Source organism: Carya illinoinensis, chromosome 9, assembly GCF_018687715.1.
Source record: "Carya illinoinensis cultivar Pawnee chromosome 9, C.illinoinensisPawnee_v1, whole genome shotgun sequence".
NCBI lineage: Eukaryota > Viridiplantae > Streptophyta > Magnoliopsida > Fagales > Juglandaceae > Carya > Carya illinoinensis.
Window position 1 is genome coordinate 804,506 of NC_056760.1, and position 21,288 is coordinate 825,793.

Below are 21,288 nucleotides of genomic sequence, written 5' to 3' on the forward strand. Positions count from 1 at the left end.
CCCAACAGCCTAACAGAATTAGATCATGAAAGATGGCTGCAAAAGAAGGCGGTCACTGTACGCAGGCGGCGCCGGATCTGGACCCATATCTAGGTCAGTTTCTACATAAATATTCATTTAATAATGGGAAACAATATTGAAATACAAAGTTCTACCAGAGATCTCCGGTTCTAATATGTAGGCCACAATGTTGTAACAACGTGCTCATAAATGATTGGATTAAATGCAGAAAAGAAGAGCCTCCCTAGTTTTACATGGGCCCCAATTCCAAAACTAAAGCACATGCTTGGTGAATTCAACAAAATCCCTGAAAAAGAAAGCTCACTCACTGCTTTCTACCTGTTTCTTCTATCAAGTAGTCAACCTTAATCGATTTCTGAAAACCTAGTAAGCCACTTTTTTCATGAACAGATCGCTCATGATGCTTGCTTTTACAGGTGTTTAGAGAAAAAATAATTCCTTAATCCTCTGATCAAAACGAGGTAGTTTGTAGAACACCAAAGTACTCCAATCAGCCACACTGGTCAAAATTCTGCCGGGGTGCTTTTTTTCTAATGCAAGTGGTATTAAGGATGCAGGTGAACCGCGAATTGTGCAATAGATAGGCTGCCAGTGTAGAACCATACTAAATTCAAAGATGCTAAATGAGACAGTTTGCACAAGGATTTTGCACAAGGATTTAACCAAATCAGATAATGGAAGCCTCTCTGCAATAACTTCTGAATTGATTTTAAAGCAGGCACACGCAGAGGAAACCCAACGTTCCATTGATATTTAAAGCCGATTATAACAGCTGCTTAGTAAAATTATTTTGTCAGTCCGCATACAGCTGGTTTGTTACCAACTCCCACAAGAAATTGAGACACGCAGCCCACCAGGAAAGCTATGGAAATAACAGTTTTGACAACAGAGTTGGGTTTTAAGTAGCTAATACCAATTCCAAGTGGTCCAGTGTTCACTAGGCCTGGACAAAAAAAACCGCTTACCCGGCCCGGCTATTTTTCCGACCCGATGCAAAATCCGATCCGTTTTCACCCAGATTCGGTAATGGGATTGACCGACCCATTTAGATTTTATTTTATTTTTTTAAAATTCTTAAATCAGATGTTACCCATTACCTCACTACAAGAAAACAAGGTTTTTCCATCGCTTTTATAATCATTGCAAAAGAAATGGTTGCAAATCGACATTATTTGTAACGTTTTTTATTTCGTCGCTAAATTCTAACGTGAAGTTGGGAAATGATAGTTGGAGAATTTATTATACATTTTGTTACGACGACTTTATGCTTATTGTGACGGTTTTTATCATCGCACAAGACAATAATTATTGTAGCTATATTTTCTTTCTGTCAAGCTAGAGAAATCGCCTTAAAATCCTATTTTTGCGGCGACTTTGTTTCGTGGCAATAAAATATGTGGGAAAGGAAGATTAAAAACAATGTGTGCATACGTACCCCAAGCCATCACTAACATCTCACTTCCGCACCCCTCCCTCTTGCCCTATGCCCTAACCCCTCCCCCTTCGAAGTTCTCTGCCCTTGAGGCCCTCTCCATCTCAGTCCCGCACCCCTCCCCCTCCATCTCAGGAACCACCCGCATGGTCACTTTCTCTCCCTATCTTTGATGATATTTCATATTCCTCAAGAAAACAGAACCTAGCCCCCCCTCTCTCTCTCTTTCTCTCAGATGGTACTCGACAACAACTCTGTAAATTGATCTCCACCAAATCGTTCAGAAAATTGAGGTATGTTCCTTTATGATAGTTTGTGATGAGTGGCTTTTTTTCGAATATGCCTTGGGCTGAAGTGTATTTTTTGGGTTTCTTTCTTTCTAACGTTTTTCTGAGTAACCAAACAGGGGACTTCTGTTTCAATGATTTTTAATATAGTATAGGTTAGTTGATGCACAATGGCGTTGGTGTTAGTTACTATATGGTCATTAAAAATAGATCCGATTGTTTCGCTAGAATCTATTTCCATTTCTCTGTTTGGTCCCCGAGAAAGTAACAGATAATTAAAGTTCAGGTTTTTATGGGGTCTGATGTTACAGTCTCGACTCAACCTAACCCAATACAATGGCTGAGTTTTAAGTGAGCTGCTTTTTCATTTTTTTTGCCGTTTCCTTCACTATCTCTAGTTCTCAACTATCAAACGTGGATAAGGGACATTTTACTTGTGCCATTAAGGAAATCAAAATTGTAGACTTTGTATGTTCGGCTGACCCTAAAAGTTATTCCCTTAAATATGTTTCGTCTTCGGAGGAGCAAGGCATCTCAGCTTTTGTTGGTCATTTTGCAAATTGCTTGTGGTGAAGTCACATGATAAAATGATGTTCTATTGAAAAGCATGACCAAACACTTGAGAGAACTTGTAGTTGAATAAATCTACCCAACCCCCGGTTCTCTCACCCCACACCACACTCCTGACGTGGCGAACCCGATTCTTCACACACGTCATGGTTCAATCTCTCATTTCTCCCTTCTCTCACTCGGCTCCCTACTTCTCCAGTTCTCCCTCTTCTCATAACCAAGACAATGAGCATACAGTCTCTTCTCCTAGATCTCTTGACGCCGACGCTAATGCTCATCCCAGCCAGCACCTGAGCAACAAATCAATGCCCTTCAAACCAGCCCCTTCACGTCTCTCACCCATGAAATACCCTAAAAGACTTTTTCCTCACCTCTCACCCAGCCCCTTCTTCACGTCTCTTTTGCCAAGTTTTTCACCATTCGCTCGGTGTAACTCGCATTCCCATTACCGCAAAGCTTCTCCACCACCATTAAAAGCAATTCTTTGTCTCGCTTGAGCCTGTAATCAATCTCCATCCTCTGGAAAAATTACACCACATCAGTCGACCTCCCGGCGCAAATGAGGCTGTCAATGGCAGATTCCAGGGTTTTAGACCCAACGAGTACCTCCATTCATGAGGAATTCATGGATCTCCTTGAAATCTTTGCGTCGGCCGACGTAATCGACGAAGTAGGACATGGTTAAATCTATGTGAGTGAAACTAGGGTTGGAGATGAGCTAGTGATTAAACCCCAGGGCTGTACAGCTAGCATCGAGGCAGAGATTGATTGTGAAGAGGACCAAGTAAAGTATTGGATTGATGTGCGAGAAGCTTAGGTGGAGTCTTTGGGAGATTGGAAACGGTTTCGACTCAGGGTTTTTTAGTAGATCGGAGAATAGGGGGTGGGGAATGGGATCTGGTTCTTGTGGCGTGGAGGAGGACGGCGATGAAGCAAAAGTGAGAGAGAGAGAGAGAGAGAGAGAGAGAGAGAGAGAGAGAGAGAGAGAGAGAGAGAGAGAGAGAGAGAGAGAGAGAGAGAGAGAGAGAGAGAGAGAGAGAGAGAGAGAGAGAGAGAGAGAGAGAGAGAGAGAGAGAGAGAGAGAGAGAGAGAGAGAGAGAGAGAGAGAGAGAGCGAGCTTTATGGGTATTGGCAATAGTGGCAAAGATGGGAGAAGAAGGAAATGGGTTTATTGGGGAAAAGAAGCTGCCTTAAAACCCTAGAACTAGGTTTGCCATGTGAAGAGTCTGTTTGAAGTTGAAACTGAGGAAGGAGAACGGAGAACTCAGGAAGATGAGAATCCGTGACCTACCTTCATTCCTTGGTCAAAACGCACGTTTCATGTTAAAAAAAATAAAAAAAAAATTAAATGCCACGTAAGTTGAGTGTGCGAAGGTTGCAAAACAGTAGGTGGTTGTGTAGAACGACTCCTTGTAGTTTTTTATTTCATTCCATACCTTGAAACCAAGACCGCCGCTTGTTCTATTAAAATTTCGGTATTGAATTATGTCTTTTTCAGGAAAGAAAGATGCTAATAATGCTAATTCTTTAAAAGCTCAACCGAATCAACAGATCAAAAACTGTTGTTGAGAATCTTGTATGTAATACACGGGTACGTCAATATCTATTTTTCATTTGCCATTCATATCCTTATAGGGTTGTTTTGATAGACATGTTCGATTGTCGATTAACATCACTGTTGTTTTGGCATTGATGATGTTTTGTTATAATTCATGCGCATGTGAAGAAGCCATGTTTTGGTTTGGGTGGTAAAAGATTCTAGTAAAAAGGCATATCTTCATAATATAATTGCCAAGATATAATCGTTGACGCATTTTGTGTTTTTTGCAATGAATTTTTCTTGTAGTGAAATAGTCATAAAACGGTCCTTCAATCTTAGGTGACAGTCGTAATTTGCAACAAATTTAAACTTTAAATGTAAGCAAGAAATTGGGCAGAACCAAGGCAATTAATTCTGCTTGTAATTAAAACAGGTGAAAAGGCTAATTTTGATAGAATCAATTTTATTTTGTGTCCAAAGACTGGCAGATGAACTTTGCCATATGCTGGTTATACTTGCAACCTTTAGTTATTATGACTCTTCCCATGCTATTAACTATAACTAGTGTACATAAAGTATTTAATAAATTTGCATTCTATAAATTTTGTTTTATGCAGCTTTTGGAGAGTACGATACAGGAAGCAAGATCAAAGAAAGATACTCTAAAAGCACGTGCTCAGTCAGCGAAGTTTGTCTTTCACCACCTGAATGCATCGCTATGTTCTTTTACCTATTTGTTGCCAACTTAATGGTGTCAGTAATGGCCACTATGGTGTTCAGGACTGCAAACAAAGTGAGCGAGATGTTGGGGAACGTAAATACAAGCAATGCTCTTTCAGCTTTTGAAAAGATGGAAGAGAAAGGTGATGCATTTAGATGGTCAGAATTACTCTCACAATTCACCTATTATACATTGAATAAAAAGCTACAATCCTGGATTTTCTGCATTTCAACCCCTTCAACCCTCCCCCTACCCCAGGGTGCTGCAGAAAGAGTTGATTTTGTATTCAGTTGGCCATTTATCCTTCAGAAAAATATGAAGTTAAGAGAGAGAGAGTTGTCCTCGTGTGCATCACACAGAACATGCCACCTTTGGCTTAAATTTGAAATTCAAAGAATTAATATATGATCAGTTGAGTTCTTTAAGAATGCACCACATAACACTTGTTCAAACAGTGCCACTTTAGGTACATCTTAAGCTTTAAAGTACAGGTCACAAAATTTCTTTCTTTTTTCTATTCTTTTCTTTTTTTGGGAAAAGTATACAGGTTACAATATGGTTTTAATGACCCAAATATGTAACCTGATCAGCTGTTAGTCTTTCCATATTATCTTAATTTTGCTGGAATCTTGTTCCATAAAAAAGTAATCTTTGTATATCGTATTGATCCTATTTTTTTCCTATTTAAAATTTATTGATTCTTTTCATCCTGATATTTTGGCAATGGAATCCCAAGCAGAAGCTCTTGGTCAATTAACTACTGATGATCTTGAAGGGAAGGTAGTCTCCACTTCCCTTTCTCTTCGGTGCCATTCCATATTTGTTAGATCAATGATTATCTAAGTGAAAAAACATCAGAGTAAGTTCCTGCAACTATTGTGAATTAATTTTTAGGTTCTTTAGAAAGTCTAATTTGGAAATAAGTCAATGAGTAAAGCTCAGCACCCTATGTGGATATGCTTTAGAACATGTATATATACACTGTCTATTTACATGGATGTATGTTAAAATGCAAGTCTGAGTTTTAAAGTGGATGTGTGAATGTTAAACCACGTTTTAAAGGGTATTGGACGTGCATGCATCTGTAGATTCCTCTGAGCATCTGAAATCAATAATCTAACATTTTGTATATTCTAAAGCATGATACACTGCTAAATATTCACCATCTGTTTCTCACATAGGATAATATTGTCTTCACCTGCATTTGATGGCTCCTTTAAAAAATCATTCTTATTAACCATGCTTGCATAATATTTATGTTTCAGTTTGCACTACTAGAGGGCTCATCAGTTGATGATGATCTAGCAAACCTGAAGAAAGAACTGTCTGGTAGCTCAAAGCTATGCCTTATACTCCCCCTGTTATATGGGAGAAAGCACATGTTTTCAACTATTCAGCTAAGTTCCTGGTTGTCTTTTGCTTGAAATTAATCTATAATTTCATTTGATCATCTGCTCATCTTTAGTAGAACTATTTGGGTTGCAATTGTTTCTTTCATTTTTCGAGGCAATCAGACAAGGGCGGGTAGAAGGAAGGGAAAGAAAATCTCCTGTTGTAAAATGCCCTTGTTTCTTTTTAGTTTATGCCTTCTCAACAACCCTGGACTTCGCCTTGATTTTCTTCTTTTCCCGTCAAAAAGAGAGCCTCCACTTGGAAGAACTGTCACTACCAGTGCAAACAAGGCATATCCGTACCGAGATGCTGATATTGAAATGGAGCTTAATAAACTAAGGCAAAGGGCGAAGGATTTTTAGACTCAGATTTTACCCATCTTAACTTTCTTCTTTCAAGCTCAGCATTGGCTTTTATTTTTCCAACAGATTTAACTTTGTACAGGCCATGACATGTAACATGTTAATATATATACATCCTCAGTAATTCTCATGTAGAGTGTGTTTTGGCTGAATGAAAGAGCAGAACATGTAGAGCATGTCTTAGTAATTTGTACATACTTGGTGATCGGAATCTTGTTCATTGTCTTGATGATTTTTATTAATGAGGATGGTGTCTATTCCACTTATTGGTTGCAAAAAGGGTGTCTAATATTAATGAGGATGGGAGCTTCATTGATAACTGGCAGCACTAATTGCATCCAAATCAAGTTATTTTTGCATCGAGTTATTGTGGATACAAATGTCCATTCGCATCCAAACTTTTTTTTTGCATTGAGTTATTATGGATGCGAATGGATAAACATGATAAACTGTTTGCAGCAATTGCTTCCAAATAAAGTTATTTTGCATTGAGTTATTATGGATGCAAATGTTCATTCGCATCCAAACACATCAGTGGTTGGGATGACTAATTCCAACCAATTTTAGGTTTTTTGAAGTAGATAAAAATCGATGCAAAAGGTAAAGAATTAGCAACCATTTCATAAAATGGATGTTGAAACTCAAAAATAACAAAATAATTGCATCCAATTGTCGACGATCAAAAATCGATGTAAAAAAATATTTGCATCGATTTTTCCTTATTTTTGCAACCAAAACAAGCGATGCAAATGACCATATTTCTTGTAGTGCCTATTTAGTTAGAACGATGTAGTTTTTTAATATTCTAATATGGTGGAATGTGAACTCAATTAGATATTCGATCTTTGCTAATATAGTTTGAGATGTGTTAGCTATTCACATATCTAGTGTTGCTTCTGAGTCGGCATTTAATATTGGAGGTCGTGTCTTAGATTTATTTCATAGCTTATCGGCCCCGACAACAATTAAAACTCTTATCTACACACAAAATTGGTTGATGACTTCCTCCATTAATTATGACTTCAACGATGAAATAGAATATGCTGAAAACTATAAATTAGAAATCCGTAAGATTTATATTTAAAGAATATTTTCTTATAATATTTTCAATTAATTATATGTCTAACATAATTTTTTTTTTCATTTAGAGATAATTTTAAAGAATATTTTAACTAGGATCAATTGAAGATTACTTGAAGTACTTTTGAACCAAAACTAGCTAATCCAAGGGTAAGATCATTTTCACTTGTTGATTGGTTAAGTGGTTAAATGGGATATTATTATATAAGTAATACTATACACCACACTCTCATCCTATTAAGTAAGATGTGGCTCATTTATCACCATTTGATAAAAAAGAAACATATAATAAATAATTATTCAACGGTGATAAATGTACCAGATTATATTTAATAAGATAGTAATACAGTGTATAGAATTTTCTTTATACATAATATTATAGTATTATACATTAAGATATCATTTTGAGTAAAGCTGGCATGCCATTAAGTTAGCATAAAAGTAATGTTTTTTTTTATCCAATTATTTTATTCACATTTTTTATTATTTTAAAATATTTTTAAAAAATATAAAAAAATACATCAATATATCAAAAATTATTTCTTTAATGATCAAGTAAAAAACAACTCACTGAACTGTCAAATAGAGCAGTAAGGATTGGCGGTACGGTAGCTTTTTTTCATAATTTGTCGACTTAATTAATGCTTTCTGAGACAGGCTTTTATTCTGTCATATCCTTCTCAGTTTTGCACTTCCTAGGAAGCTTTTCGCTGTACGGCATGGAATGGTTGTGATAATTAGCGAAGGAACTGCAGATGAGAGTCCTGTTTGTTGTACAGGATGAATTGACAAAATTTTTTAGACAAGGAGCACATTCAAACGATGAAGAAATGCCACAATGGTATCAGAATTAATTTTTATAATCGATAAATATAGTCGGGCGTGTAGTCATCTTAAAAAAAATAAATTAATATAAAATTTATATTAAAAAAAAAATATTTTTATAATTTTTTTTTATTTATTTCGTACAACCATTTACATCTCGATAGCATTTATCGACTGCATCCAGCAAAGCCAGCAAAAATCAGTTATATTGAGAGTTAGTAAAGTTGTCGTATTTGAATGTGAGCTTACTATTAAGAACAATGCTCAGAGAACTTAACATTCTATTTTAGAATTAATTTTCACGTTAAAGTTTCCTTAGAGAAGCTCATTCTGGAAGCAATTTTGTTAAGTATAAATTCCTATTCCAGTTTATTTTTTTACCAGGTTAAATATGCACCCAAAAACACTTGAATGGGTCATCCAATTGAAAAGGTTATACCCTATCAATGTTTTATTTAGGCAAACTGGAATGTTGAACTTTATCATGAGCTATGATATCTACCTAATTGCATCTTTAGAAGCCATTCTTTCTTGTAGTTGGCTCTAATGGTTAGTTGGACTTGGAAGTTGTGATGGTTAAAAACAAATTGATGTATTCAGCTCTAAAACTTAATGTTTTATTTACAGCTAATCGGTTGACCAGATTTCTCCTATATCTAGCCAAGTCGGTTGGGTTGTTTTCTGGTTGGGTGAACAGTCCTACTAACGTTCACACCCTACCAGCCTCGCCACCGAGCAAAGGATGCAACCAAATTTTGTACACGAGTCCCCTATCCAACCTAAAGAGAGTTCAGGAAGCAATACTCATGATGGTTGTAAGCATTCATTACTAGTTGCTACTATCTAATAAATACATAAATAAACTAATTATTTGTCGCGGAGAGAGAGAGAGAGAGAGAGAGAGAGAGAGAGAGAGACTTGTCGTCCTATCCAAGTTTCATGATGTCAAGAAAAATTGGAGTAATGAATGCTAAAATAGAACTGATGGATGATATGAACATCAGATAGAATTCTGGCATACAGAATAGACAAAAATGGAATTCACAAGTTAGAATTCTGACATCACTAAACATTTCACTGTTGAGTGTATGGCTACTTCAAAACCCCTCTTCTTTTATGGCTTTTCAAATCACTCGGTATAATGAATACAGAATCTACACAGAGCCCACCTTTAGAATGCATGCAATCTATCTGATTCATGGAAAATCTGACTTTAGTCGCAGGTTCCGAATCACTAACAGTAAATTCACTGACCTTGTAATCTATCCAGCACCCACACTTATGATTGCCATTTGCATTGTCATGTTCTGTGTCATCTAAAAAGAACGAGGACGATGCCCGCTGGCCATCTGAAGTGAACAACTCAAATCGTACTGGCTTTATATCCCAACCATGGGTGTGCTCAAAGGTACATACTCGCCGTCCCAACCTTTTGCTAAACCTTCCAAGATGAAGCCTGAATGACAGACTATAGCTATCAGCAGGAAGGGGAGACTTGACCTCCCATCTACTTCAAACCACCATATTTGCTGCAAATGGGCCACAACATGGAACCTACAAAAAAATAGGTGCACTATCAAAGTGTAAGAGCATAATACGATCCATTATGTAGGTAAAGTTCTGACATTCTCAGCAGGCTCAATCATAGTTTTCCAAGGATGTAGAGAAAATAAAGGAACTTACCCTATGAATTGTGCGCATGTGAGAAATTGATTATAATCAAATCATTCAAATAGGTAGTGAGGACTATTAGTGCATGCCTTTTGATGTCTTTAACATGGGCCCCAGAAAATAAAAATAAAAATTTAAAAAACAAATGAACACTGTTCTCTGAAGAATATCTGTCAAATAGCCTCAGCATTTGTAAAACAAAAAATATCTGCCCAAAGCATTTCGAAGGACTAAGCAAGATATTCCAAAAAACAAAAAATATTGATGGGCAATGAGTTGTTAGAACCCCATCACTCAGTGTGCGTAAAACCACTTTTAGAATACCAAGATAAAGAGTTTGTAAACTCTTGTATATGAAATAGTGGGATATACATTTTCCACCCAGTTATTTCATTTATCTTTTTTTTTTTTTTATATAGTTAATAAGAGAATTTTATTCCAAGCAAATAGGCACTCAAGTACATAGGATGTATACAAGCGAATACACATAAATACAAGCTAAAACAAAACACAACCAAAACAGAACATTACAAATGTTCCCATCCCTTACAAGATTCTTCACCCAAAAACTTAAAATGCTAAAGAAAAACTCCCTAAGTTACCCCATAGAACGTTCAAAACATTTTCCATTCCTCTCCAACCATAGGCACCATAATAAACACAAGGGGATCATCCTCCACACTACTGAACAGCATCTACTCCCCACAAAACCTTGACAGCAAGCTAAGCAATCCACCACATGCATAGGCATTGCCCAAGCAATGCCTACCCTTGCAAAAATCTCATTCCACAACTTCGTCGCCATCTCACAATGAAGAAAGAGATGGTTAACAGATTCACCATCCTTCTTAAACATATAACACCAATCAACTAGCAGTAAACCTCTCTTCCTCAAATTATCCGTAGTTAATATTTTCCTGAGAGACACCACCAGTCAACAAAAGAAAGCAACCTTGCTATGCACCTTGGCCCTCCAAATACATTTCCAGGGATAGTTTTTAGCTCCCTAACTAATTAACACCTTGTAAAAAGATTTTACAGAAAATCTGGAGTTATTATCTTGCACCCACAGCAGACTATCCTCCTTATTCTGATCAATCTTCATATCATATAATCTTCCAAAAAAATCAGATACTTCATAAACTTCACAGTCCTGCACATCTTTGTTCAATTCCACAATCCAATGTAACATGTTATTAGAAAACTGATAAGAATCAACCCTGAGGGGTAGCTCAGTTGGTCAGGTCTTGGGTTTGCTCCCCAATGGTCACCAGTTCGAGTCCCCTCAGGATCACTGGAGGTTTACCTAGCTGTTAACTTCAAAACCCTGTGGGATTAGTCGAGCTGCGCGCAAACTGGCCCGGACAACCACGGATATTTATAAAAAAAAAAAAAAATAAAAGAAGAAGAAGAAGAAGACTGATAAGAATCAGCCAATGCAGCCCCTTTATCTCTAGCAATCCTAAAAAGATTAGGATATACATACTTACGAGCTTAATCCCCGCACCAAGTATCATGCCAAAAATAAATTTTTGTCCCATCTCCCACTTTGAATTGTATGTTTTTGACAAAATCCCCTCATTCCAACCAAATTTTACTTCAATTTTACACCAACTCCCCCACATCCTCCCATATTTAACATCCACAATTTGTCTCCATAATGCATTAATCTCATTTTAGTATCTCCAAAGCCATTTTGCCAATAAAGCTTTGTTGAAAAGCTTTAAATTTCTCACACCCAAACCTCCACATGAAACCGGATGACAAACTTTATTCCAATTCATCAAATGAAATTTTCTTTTCTCCCTATTACCATCCCACAAGAAATTCCGAAAAATCTTCTATAATAATTTTGCAACCCCTGCAGGTAAAGAAAAAATGGAAAGGAAATATGTAAGAAGATTACAAAATGTGCTTTTAGTCAAGGTAATTCTTCCCCCTTTGATAAGTAGAGCTTTTTCCAACCAGCTAACCTCCTCCTAATCTTCTCAATAACCCCATCCCAAATAGAAATATATTTGTGTGGAGCACCCAAAGATAGACCAAGGTATCTCAAAGGTAAAGAAGCTACCTTTCAAAAATACTCCTGACAAGCTCAGATATGATCTTGATTTGAATCACTAAGGATTAAAGTGTCATCTGCAAAAAGTAAGTGTGAAACTGTAATTTTGACCCGTGAGCTATCTCCTACCATAAATCCCAACAAAAAACTCCCTTCCACAGCCGCTTCAATCATACAACTCAAAGCATCCATAACTATTACAAAAAGGTAAGGAGATAGAGGATCTCCTTGCCTGAGACCATGAGAGCTATTAAAAAAGCCAACCGGAGTGCCATTCATCAATAAAGAAAATCTGGCCATTGAAATACAATATTTTATCCACGAACACTATTTCTCCCCAAAACCAAGTCTACTAAGTAAGTAAAGGAGAAATTCCCAATTGACATGTCCAATTCAACTAAAATCCCAGATTCACCCATTCTTATTCTGCTTTCCAAGCATTCATTAGCTACTAAAACCGAGTCGAGGATTTGTCTTCCTCTTACAAATGCATTTTCCATGTCCAATTCAACTAAAATCCCAGACTCACCCATTCTTATTCTGCTTTCCAAGCATTCATTAGCTACTAAAACCGAGTCGAGGATTTGTCTTCCTCTTACAAATGCATTTGGAGTCTTCAATATAATCTTGTCCATAACCACACTTGTGCGATTAGCTCGCACCAAAGAAATAATCTTATACACCCCATTCACCAAGCTGATAGGGTGGAAATTCCTCATATCTACAGCACCCACCTTTTTAGGAATGAGGGCAATGAAAGTAGTATTAATACTCTTTTTAAATTTCAAGAAAGAAAAGAATTCTCCAAATACTTTCATAATATCTTCCTTCACAATATCCTAAAAAACTTGAAAAAACGTCATGGAAAAACCATCCGAACCCCGTGCCTTATCTTTAGACATACCTCTAACCACATCAAATACTTCCTCTTCCTCAAAAATTCTCTCTAACCAATCTGAACTAAATTGATCAATGGACTCAAAAGCCAGCCCATCTAACTTGGGTCTCCATAAATATTATTCCCAGAAAAGCTTCTCATAATAATTCACAAAATGATCTCCAATCTCCCAATTATCAATTAAAACATTAGCTCCTACATGAAGAACCTCAATAGCATTGAATCTATGGTGTGAATTAGCCATTTTGTGGAAGAATTTCGTACATTTGTCCCCTTCCTTCAACCAAAGAATTCGTGATTTTTGCCTATACGAAATTTCCTCTATAAAAGTAAATTTTTCAATTTCTTCCATAACCCCTTTCTTCATCTCCTTTTCCTCATTTGAAATTTGGCCCTTCATCTCCTCATCCTCCAATGAATGCAGCTGTTCCACAAGTAGTTTTAGTTTATTATTAACATTGCCAAGAACTTCCCCATTCCATCTTTTCAAATCCTGTTTTAATGCCTTAAGTTTACCAGCCAAAACAAAGCTTGGTGTACCAGAAAAATGATATGAAGCCCACCACCTCCTTACCCTTTCAACGAAACCCTCATCTTCTAACCACAAATTTTTAATTTTAAAATATCTCCTTCTACCAAAAATAGAAAAATCATTATTTATATATATAAAAATAAATAAAAAATAAAAAAATGAAAAGAAGAAGGAAGAAATACATAGATCTGTTGAGCAAATGATAAAGGAATGGTAGAGTCATGAAGAGACACTAAAGTACACGCTTGGACTTTAGAAATGAATTTAAATTATCCAATAAGGACAGAAAAGTATCTATGAAAACTACCACGGCAGATCCAAATGATGCAAAACTCTCCAGAGCAAATACAATAACTGGACCAGAACGGTAAAATGATCTTAAAGAGAGAATATGAAAACACTCCTCAAGTTCCAAAGAGCCATCTGCAATTCTTTCCATGATATCATGTCAAAGCTCATTAAAGAAACAGTAGCATTAGATTTAGATGACAACTGAGTGCAAAAGTTGGAAATCCAGATCGCAAAAATAGGTCATAAAGATCATTACTCAGAGCTGGTAGGACTTATTAAGGACCAATTTAAGTTCACTTTTCAGAATGCGGAATATCATTCTTATCAACTCTGAAATTCATTCAAATATATATTTCTGTTGTACACGTACTTTGGAAAAACAAACAATAATTAAAATAATATAAGAATTAGGGATATAAAAACGACGCTTGCTGTCCTCTTACCATTAGAGAAGCACAAGCAGAACACAGGCATGTCCCTACAACAACATGAGGGGATTGTTTTGGGGGGGGGGGGGGGGGGGTGGGAAGAAAACTTGTTCTCCACATGCCGATATTTTGTGTCTAGTGCATGAGCATATCTTAACACTAAGTAGAAACATCTTCAGAATATAGACCCTGTTCTTTCTCCTCCTCTCTCGATGAACTCCAAATTATAGCACATAATTGATGTACTAGAACAGAACGTGATCAAACACATTAGTTAATAGTATTATATGTGCATGCTAACAGATCGAAGAAATCAAAAGTAGAAGCATAGTTTCTAGAAAACTGTTAAGCATTTTTAAAAATGGGAATCGTCAACAGAGCTTTTGTCCTATTTAAGGAACAACTAGGTTCAGAGTGGTTGAGAGAGTTGACAAATTTCATTAGTGTCTTTCACTTTTAATAGGCTTATAACAATTACAAAGTAATAAATAATTGGCAGGTTTTATTATCCATTTAGCATAATGTTAGGAAAGCATCACATTAACAGAATGAAGGGAAATGAATGATCGAAAATTTGAAGATTGTAAATGGACAAATGACAATGGACAAACTTAAAAAGTCCATTCTTCAATACTTTGTGGACAACACCTATAGATTTTAACGATCCAAGCTTCCATGATTTCCTTGTATATGCTTCTATTTCTTAGTTAGGTGCTTTCTATTGTAAACATCGCATGTACTTGGGCCATCCCTTTTGTTCTTATCAATAAAGTTTTCATTTACTTGTCAAAAAAATAATTTTATTACTTGAGCACGTGGCAAATTTCTTAAAATCAGAAAGCTTGCAGAGCAAATCCTATTAATTAGAGCTGGGCGAAAATTTCGTAGCTCCGACTCAGTCCGATGCCCGCTTCAACTCCATCGGAACTGGAAAAATTGGAGTTTGGAGTCAGAGTCAGTCTGGACTACTAAAATTGTCGGAGTCAGAATCAGAGTTCGGAGTTCAACAAGACTCCAGACTACCGACTCCAACACCGACTCTGATAGGTATACTTAATATATTTGATATTGTAACACAATTGACAAATTGTAAATCATACGAACCACATTCGCAAAGCACCATCTATTACTTAAGAAAAAAAATACCCAAACCACCACGTATTGGACTTAAATGAAGGCATGCGCAAATCATTTCTAACAATAACATTGGTGTTATAAACACTGCATAAAATGTGATATTAAGTGAAATTGGAATGCTTGTTAATGAATTTCTAACCTGGATTCTTTGGTAGGAACCCAATTCCAGTATCTTCGGTCCTCAATTCCAGTTATCGCCAAGACTTGCTGATATTGCCATGCAGACCCTTCCTGTCACCCTATCTAGCCACGCTTCCTGTAAAACCCCCAAATTCCATTCTTTAAATATATATTAAAAAAAAAAACCCACCAGTCAAAAACACTAAATTTGACCCTCAGACTTTTCGTAAACCTTATTGCCATGATTGAAGGGCACGGGGCTAGAGAGCAGAGCCAAGATGTCCTTCTTGGACAAGGTCTGATACCTCTTAAGGGGCAACAGGTCGCGCAGCTCCTAGTATTTAGGAGGCAACTTCTTTTCCCAAACCAAGTCAGAGGACGCCACGCCGCGAAAGGCCCTGTTCAGCCTAGTGAGGTTACAAATCTCCTGCGGGGTCAGGTACAGCAACACTCCTGCCACGCAGCTCTCCGGTATGTCCCCTAATCCCGGACCCATGCCCAACCCGTTCTTCCCCCTCCGCAAGGCCCAAAAGAGTAGCCCCTATCTTCGCACCTAGCCGCTTACGAATACGCCTTCGTTCAGATCATGGTATCCCAGTTAGTCCCCACAGACGGTCAAGAGGAAGATTCGAGTGATAGCTGCATGTATATGATCATTTTTTTTTTTAAGAGTGGGGTTTGGTTAGTGCGAAAGTGAGGAGTGGGCTACTGTATATCAAATTTTCCTTATTTTCTGGGAAAATTTGGTGGGACTTGGTTACGTCCAGAAACGACGGTTACGTCCCAAAGAGCGTGAGCTAGGAAGGTTATGTCCAGAAACGAAGGAGCGTGTCTTGGAAGAAGGTCTAGATGTGGAATCGAGTGGGGACCAATCACGGTTTCCAAAAACCGGTCTGCCTAGTGTTGATTGTAGAATAACGTGAGAGTTGGTCGGTGAGATTGAATTATGAGAGTACATAGTTGTAAATAAAAGTTGGAATTTAAATAAAAATATTATTTATTTATCTTATTTTTATTTTATAATTTAAAATTTTTAAATTATTTATTATATTTTATATAAAAGTTTTAAAAGATTATAATAATAATAATATGAAAATGCTTTTGTTAGGGAAACGGGGCCTGAGGTTGTTTGGGCTTTCCTTGTTTACTATTGGCCGACTACAATTGTTTGCGCTGCGCCCTACGGCACCTGAGTCCTTTCACCATATCGATCTATCATCTATCTAAATTAGTGTTCTTTGAATCTTTGTCCTACACTGTCATCTTCAATGAATTTTTTTTTTTTTTTAATTTATACGATTTATTTATAAAGCCATTATTCTTTCAATTATAAATACGATATTAAATATTTTTATTTTTTTTTATTATAAGAACTAGATACTAAGTCTAAAGTCAACGTGTTAAGATATTTCTCTTTTTTCTTTTTTTTTTTCTTTTTTAAAGAAGATTAAATTAACACTTGAGTCATTTTGAATTAGTTATGCAAGGCAATATTGTTGTAATTAATGTTTTGTTCTTTTTCAGAAAGACAGACATAATTTTGGTCAAGATTGAGTCTTATTTTTTACTTAAAAATTTTTTATTGATAAGCGAGAAATAATATTTACAATTTTAAAACGTGTAAATTTTAATATACATTTTTAAAAAAAATCGATAAATTTAAAATTTAAATAAAAAAATAATTTTAATACTAAATAGGACTTTTAAAAAAATATACGAAATTTATATACCCTAAAATTATATTTAACATTACTTAATGAAAAAAGTTATTTTCTTTTGTTTTATTTATTTTTTATTTTTTTGAGAAATGAAAAGTTCTTTAAACTTTAGATTTATAAAAGAAATTGAGCTTTTTACCGTGGATATTGTTACAGTTCCTATGAAGCATGTCTTCTCCATTGGGCTTTATAATTAACATTCCACTCAGTTCAGCTTAAATAGTGCATGGAAAACACGAATCGAGTAGGGTTCGAAGAAGGAGCTGCGGGCTTTGGCGGAAGAAAGTTTGCATTGCGAGTTTTAGAAGATTGAGGGTCGAGCCCAAGTCAATTTCAGTGTTGTCCTCTTCGATGTGTGTGTCGTGAGGTCCCCATAAAAGTACCTTTTGGATTTCTCAGAGGGACCCACTTCAAAATCTATCCATAAAGCTCTTCGGTGGGTTGATTATTAAATCATATCATAACCCCAAACCCAAACAACCGAAACTTGTGTGCCGCTCCCCTCAAGTCAACTTCCCTTCCGCCTTCCACCCTCAGTCCCTCGTATTTTTGAATGGGACACCGCATCATGATTGGGACCTTTCAGATTTGCCTTCCATGTATTTTCTTTATTTATTCATTTAATTTACCGTCCACGCAATTTATAATTAAATTATAAATAATAATATTTTATAAATTTCATTAAAATGTATTTAATTTTTTTAAGTTGAGATATATGAAATAGATTGATATGGGTTTAATTTCTTTATAAAAAGTTTTAAAAATAGTAAATTCAATCAGCAACCAAAGTGCATGTAAATAGTCCATGGCTTTCCATCTCTTTTTACTCACCTTTAAAAATAATTTAATTACTTTTAATTAATTCCTATTTTGTTATTAATTAAATAGTCATTATGTTCACTAATTAGTGTAGAGAATATATCTATCATCCATATTATTAATATGGCAAAGTTGACACCATTTATTTTGTAATATTTAATTCTTAATAATTTTGTTACAAATTAAATCATTTCACATTAATGAGTATACTTCATACCACCTTATGAATATAATTTTTGTTAATTAGAAGATCAAAGGTAAATACAGCATTTATAATATTAAATTTTCTAAGTTATAAAAGGTCTACAATGTTCAAGTTTAGTATAAGAAATGCTTTATTTATAAAGAAATCTCATAAAATCAAATTCATAAATTGATATGAGTGGTGCTCCATTTATCAGAGGATGTAGCCCGAAAACTCACCAAACAAATTAAAAAGTTTTTTTTTTCATTCATTTTTTTATATTCTTAAATAATTTTTTTAAATAAAAAAATTCACATCACTAAAAAAATATTTCCTCAATCACTCAATTTTTTTTTTAAAAGGTCATTCGAGACACTACTTCGAGACTCAAATTCAGGTCTCAAAATATTTTTAAATTGATATTGCTTGATATGCTATATTATATTATAAAATTATTTTTGTAGTAAAATAGATTTAAAATAATAACAATTTATAAATTTACTTTTATCAAAAACTATATACATGGATCCACCACTTCTCAATTATTATTATTATGTCCATTAGTATATCACTTTGAATCGACAGAAATTGAACATGTGTCTTGGTTCAAGGAATTGTAGTCAAGGGGATCGACGTAGTTTGGCGCCCTTAAAAACTACAACTAAAAAAATGTCAAACCTAACTTCATATTATTTAAAATAAAAAATCAATCTTTAAATTTTAAATCGAACATATTGACAGGTAAAGTAGTTGATTTTAGTATCCTTGACCAACGTGGTAATCCATGTTACCAAAAATCTAAAGAGTAAAGACTCCTTTTAGGTTTAGTAATTAGTACGTTGTTATTCATTTAAGATGCTCCCTCTCCCCCAACCCCACTTATGGTTTTTAGGAATCCCGTGGGTTTCCGTCCAAAGCAGGAAGAAGCAAAACCATGGGCAGTTTTCTGTCAGCCCAAACAAAACCTGCCAATCTAAAACCGGCTGCCCCGCTCTCTGTATATAGTCGGTCTTTATCTATCCCGTCATTCAATCTAAATGCACATCCACCGTCTCCCTCTCTCTCTCTCGCTCTCTCTCTCTCTGTGTATATCTTCTTGGTTTATGTTTGCAAAGGTTCAAGAAGGACCCGTACCATCTATCTGGGCAGCTCGGGAATTGGTGTCTCGTGACGTGACAAACTGATTCCAATCTCTCTTTCCTGACTGACGGGGTATGTTTCCTTTACTACTTCCTTGAATGTGAAATACATGAGTACGTAGGTGATGAACAAATTTTTTCGACTTGGCCTTTGTGACCAATTTTAGTTTTTGATGGAACCAAATGGTTTAGGTGGTGGGATGTTTCCTAATATTGGTTCTGGAATGTTAGGTCTAGAATTGCCTCTTCAACAACAACAGCCACAACCACAACAACAAAAGAGTCCTGCAAATCCTCATCACCTCCGACACCACCATATCCAGATGGTTTCCTATCCCCATCATGAAACCGATCACAACCCACCACAGTCTCAGCAATCCGTGAAATATCCAACTTATGCTCCCAAACCCAAGCAAGCCATAGCTCTTAGTGATGAGGACGATGACAACTCTGGGGATGCCAAAAGAAAAATGTCACCCTGGCAGAGAATGAAGTGGACGGACACCATGGTAAGGCTGCTGATAATGGCAGTCTATTACATGGGCGACGAATCCATGTCTGAAGGGACCGATCCAACGGGCAACAAGAAGAAGTCTGCAGGCTTGTTACAGAAGAAAGGGAAGTGGAAATCGGTCTCTCGCGCTATGATGGAGAAGGGGTTCTATGTGTCTCCGCAGCAATGTGAGGACAAGTTCAATGACTTGAACAAGAGGTATAAGAGAGTGAATGATATTCTTGGGAAGGGTACGGCTTGTAAGGTCGTGGAGAATCAGAGCTTGCTGGAGACAATGGACTTGTCACCTAAGATGAAGGAAGAAGTTCGCAAATTGCTGAATTCTAAGCACTTGTTCTTCAGGGAAATGTGTGCTTACCACAATAGCTGTGGTCATGGGAGTGCCGGTGGGGCTGGTGGAGGAGCAAGTCAATCCCCAGAGGTGGCTACCGAGCCATCTCATACTCAGCAGCAGCAACAGCAGCAGGCACAACAGCAGCGGTGCTTTCACTCGGCGGAGAATGCAGGTATGTGTGCTGAGGGTTCGAAATTGGTGAAAGGAGGAAATGGTGAAGAGGAGGAAGATGATGAGGATGATGATGATTCTGATGAGGACGAGGACGAGGATGGAGTGGAAAGCGGTTCTAGGGGTCATAGCGGGCATGGACATGATCAAGACGAGGACGACAATGATGAAAAGTCTTCGAGGAAAAGAGCAAGGAAGGGAGTGTTTTTTACGTCCTCGCAGTTAGTGCAGCAACTGAGCAGTGAGGTGGTGAGCGTGCTGCAAGATGTGGGGAAGAACCCGTGGGAAAAAAAGCAGTGGATGAGGACCCGTTTGATACAACTGGAGGAGCAGCAAGTGAGCTACCGAGGCCAAGCTTTTGAGCTAGAGAAACAGCGGTTGAAGTGGGTCAAGTTTAGCAGCAAGAAGGAGAGGGAAATGGAGAGAGCTAAGCTTGAGAACGAGAGGAGAAGGCTCGAGAATGAGAGAATGTCCCTGCTTCTACGCCAGAAAGAGTTGGAGCTGCTTGATCTTCACCACCAACAGCAGCAACAGCTACAACATTCTTCGACTAACAAGCGGGGTGAACCATCCTCCATTACTGGATGAAAATTAATTGTATAATAATATAGGTTAATTGACTCAGTGTAGGTTTAGAGAGCTTAAAAGGTGGCTTTCTTTTTCTTTCGTCTTTACTTCGGCTCAAATTTGTTGTTAATTTTGGTAGAGGCTCTCAGCCCCTCATTCCAATTTCCAATTATATGTCATCCTTTATTTCAGTAGAACCGCCATGGGCATTGGGCTGGGCGCTTTATCATGTCTATCTGTAACAGTAGAACCGCTGACGAGATGAAGCACTCCACTAAAAAATACAAAACAAAAAACAAAGAAATAAAGAGAAGGAAAATCATAATTATGGATTCTCTTCTCTTGTCATCTCTTAATTTAATAGTCTGTATTGTACTCCTGAAAATGCCTTTTCCTACCCAATCAACTAATGTTTTGGGGTCATTCATTTTGCATTCTCATCCAAGTGTTGATAGAAAATAATCACTTTCCGC

At 36.7% G+C, this 21,288-nt stretch overlaps 1 protein-coding gene and 2 pseudogenes across 3 annotated transcripts; 2 read left to right on the plus strand and 1 right to left on the minus strand.

Moving 5' to 3' along the window:
• Positions 1–2,869: 2,869 nt before the first annotated feature.
• On the plus strand, positions 2,870–6,591 carry LOC122275876 (annotated as a pseudogene).
• Positions 6,592–9,175: 2,584 nt separating this feature from the next.
• On the minus strand, positions 9,176–16,304 carry LOC122277399 (annotated as a pseudogene).
• Positions 16,305–19,005: 2,701 nt separating this feature from the next.
• Positions 19,006–21,044, plus strand: LOC122275915 (myb-like protein V). Of its 3 annotated transcripts, none has more exons than XM_043085259.1 (2): positions 19,009–19,302; positions 19,422–21,044. In XM_043085259.1, the coding sequence occupies exon 2, from the start codon at positions 19,430–19,432 to the stop codon at positions 20,834–20,836; it is 1,407 nt and encodes a 468-aa protein (XP_042941193.1). In that variant the 5' UTR covers positions 19,009–19,302; positions 19,422–19,429; the 3' UTR covers positions 20,837–21,044. The 3 variants fall into 3 exon arrangements, with proteins under 3 accessions (XP_042941192.1, XP_042941193.1, XP_042941194.1); XM_043085260.1 differs by having other exon boundaries at positions 19,010–19,302; positions 19,461–21,044; XM_043085258.1 differs by having other exon boundaries at positions 19,006–21,044.
• The last annotated feature ends 244 nt before the right edge of the window (positions 21,045–21,288 follow it).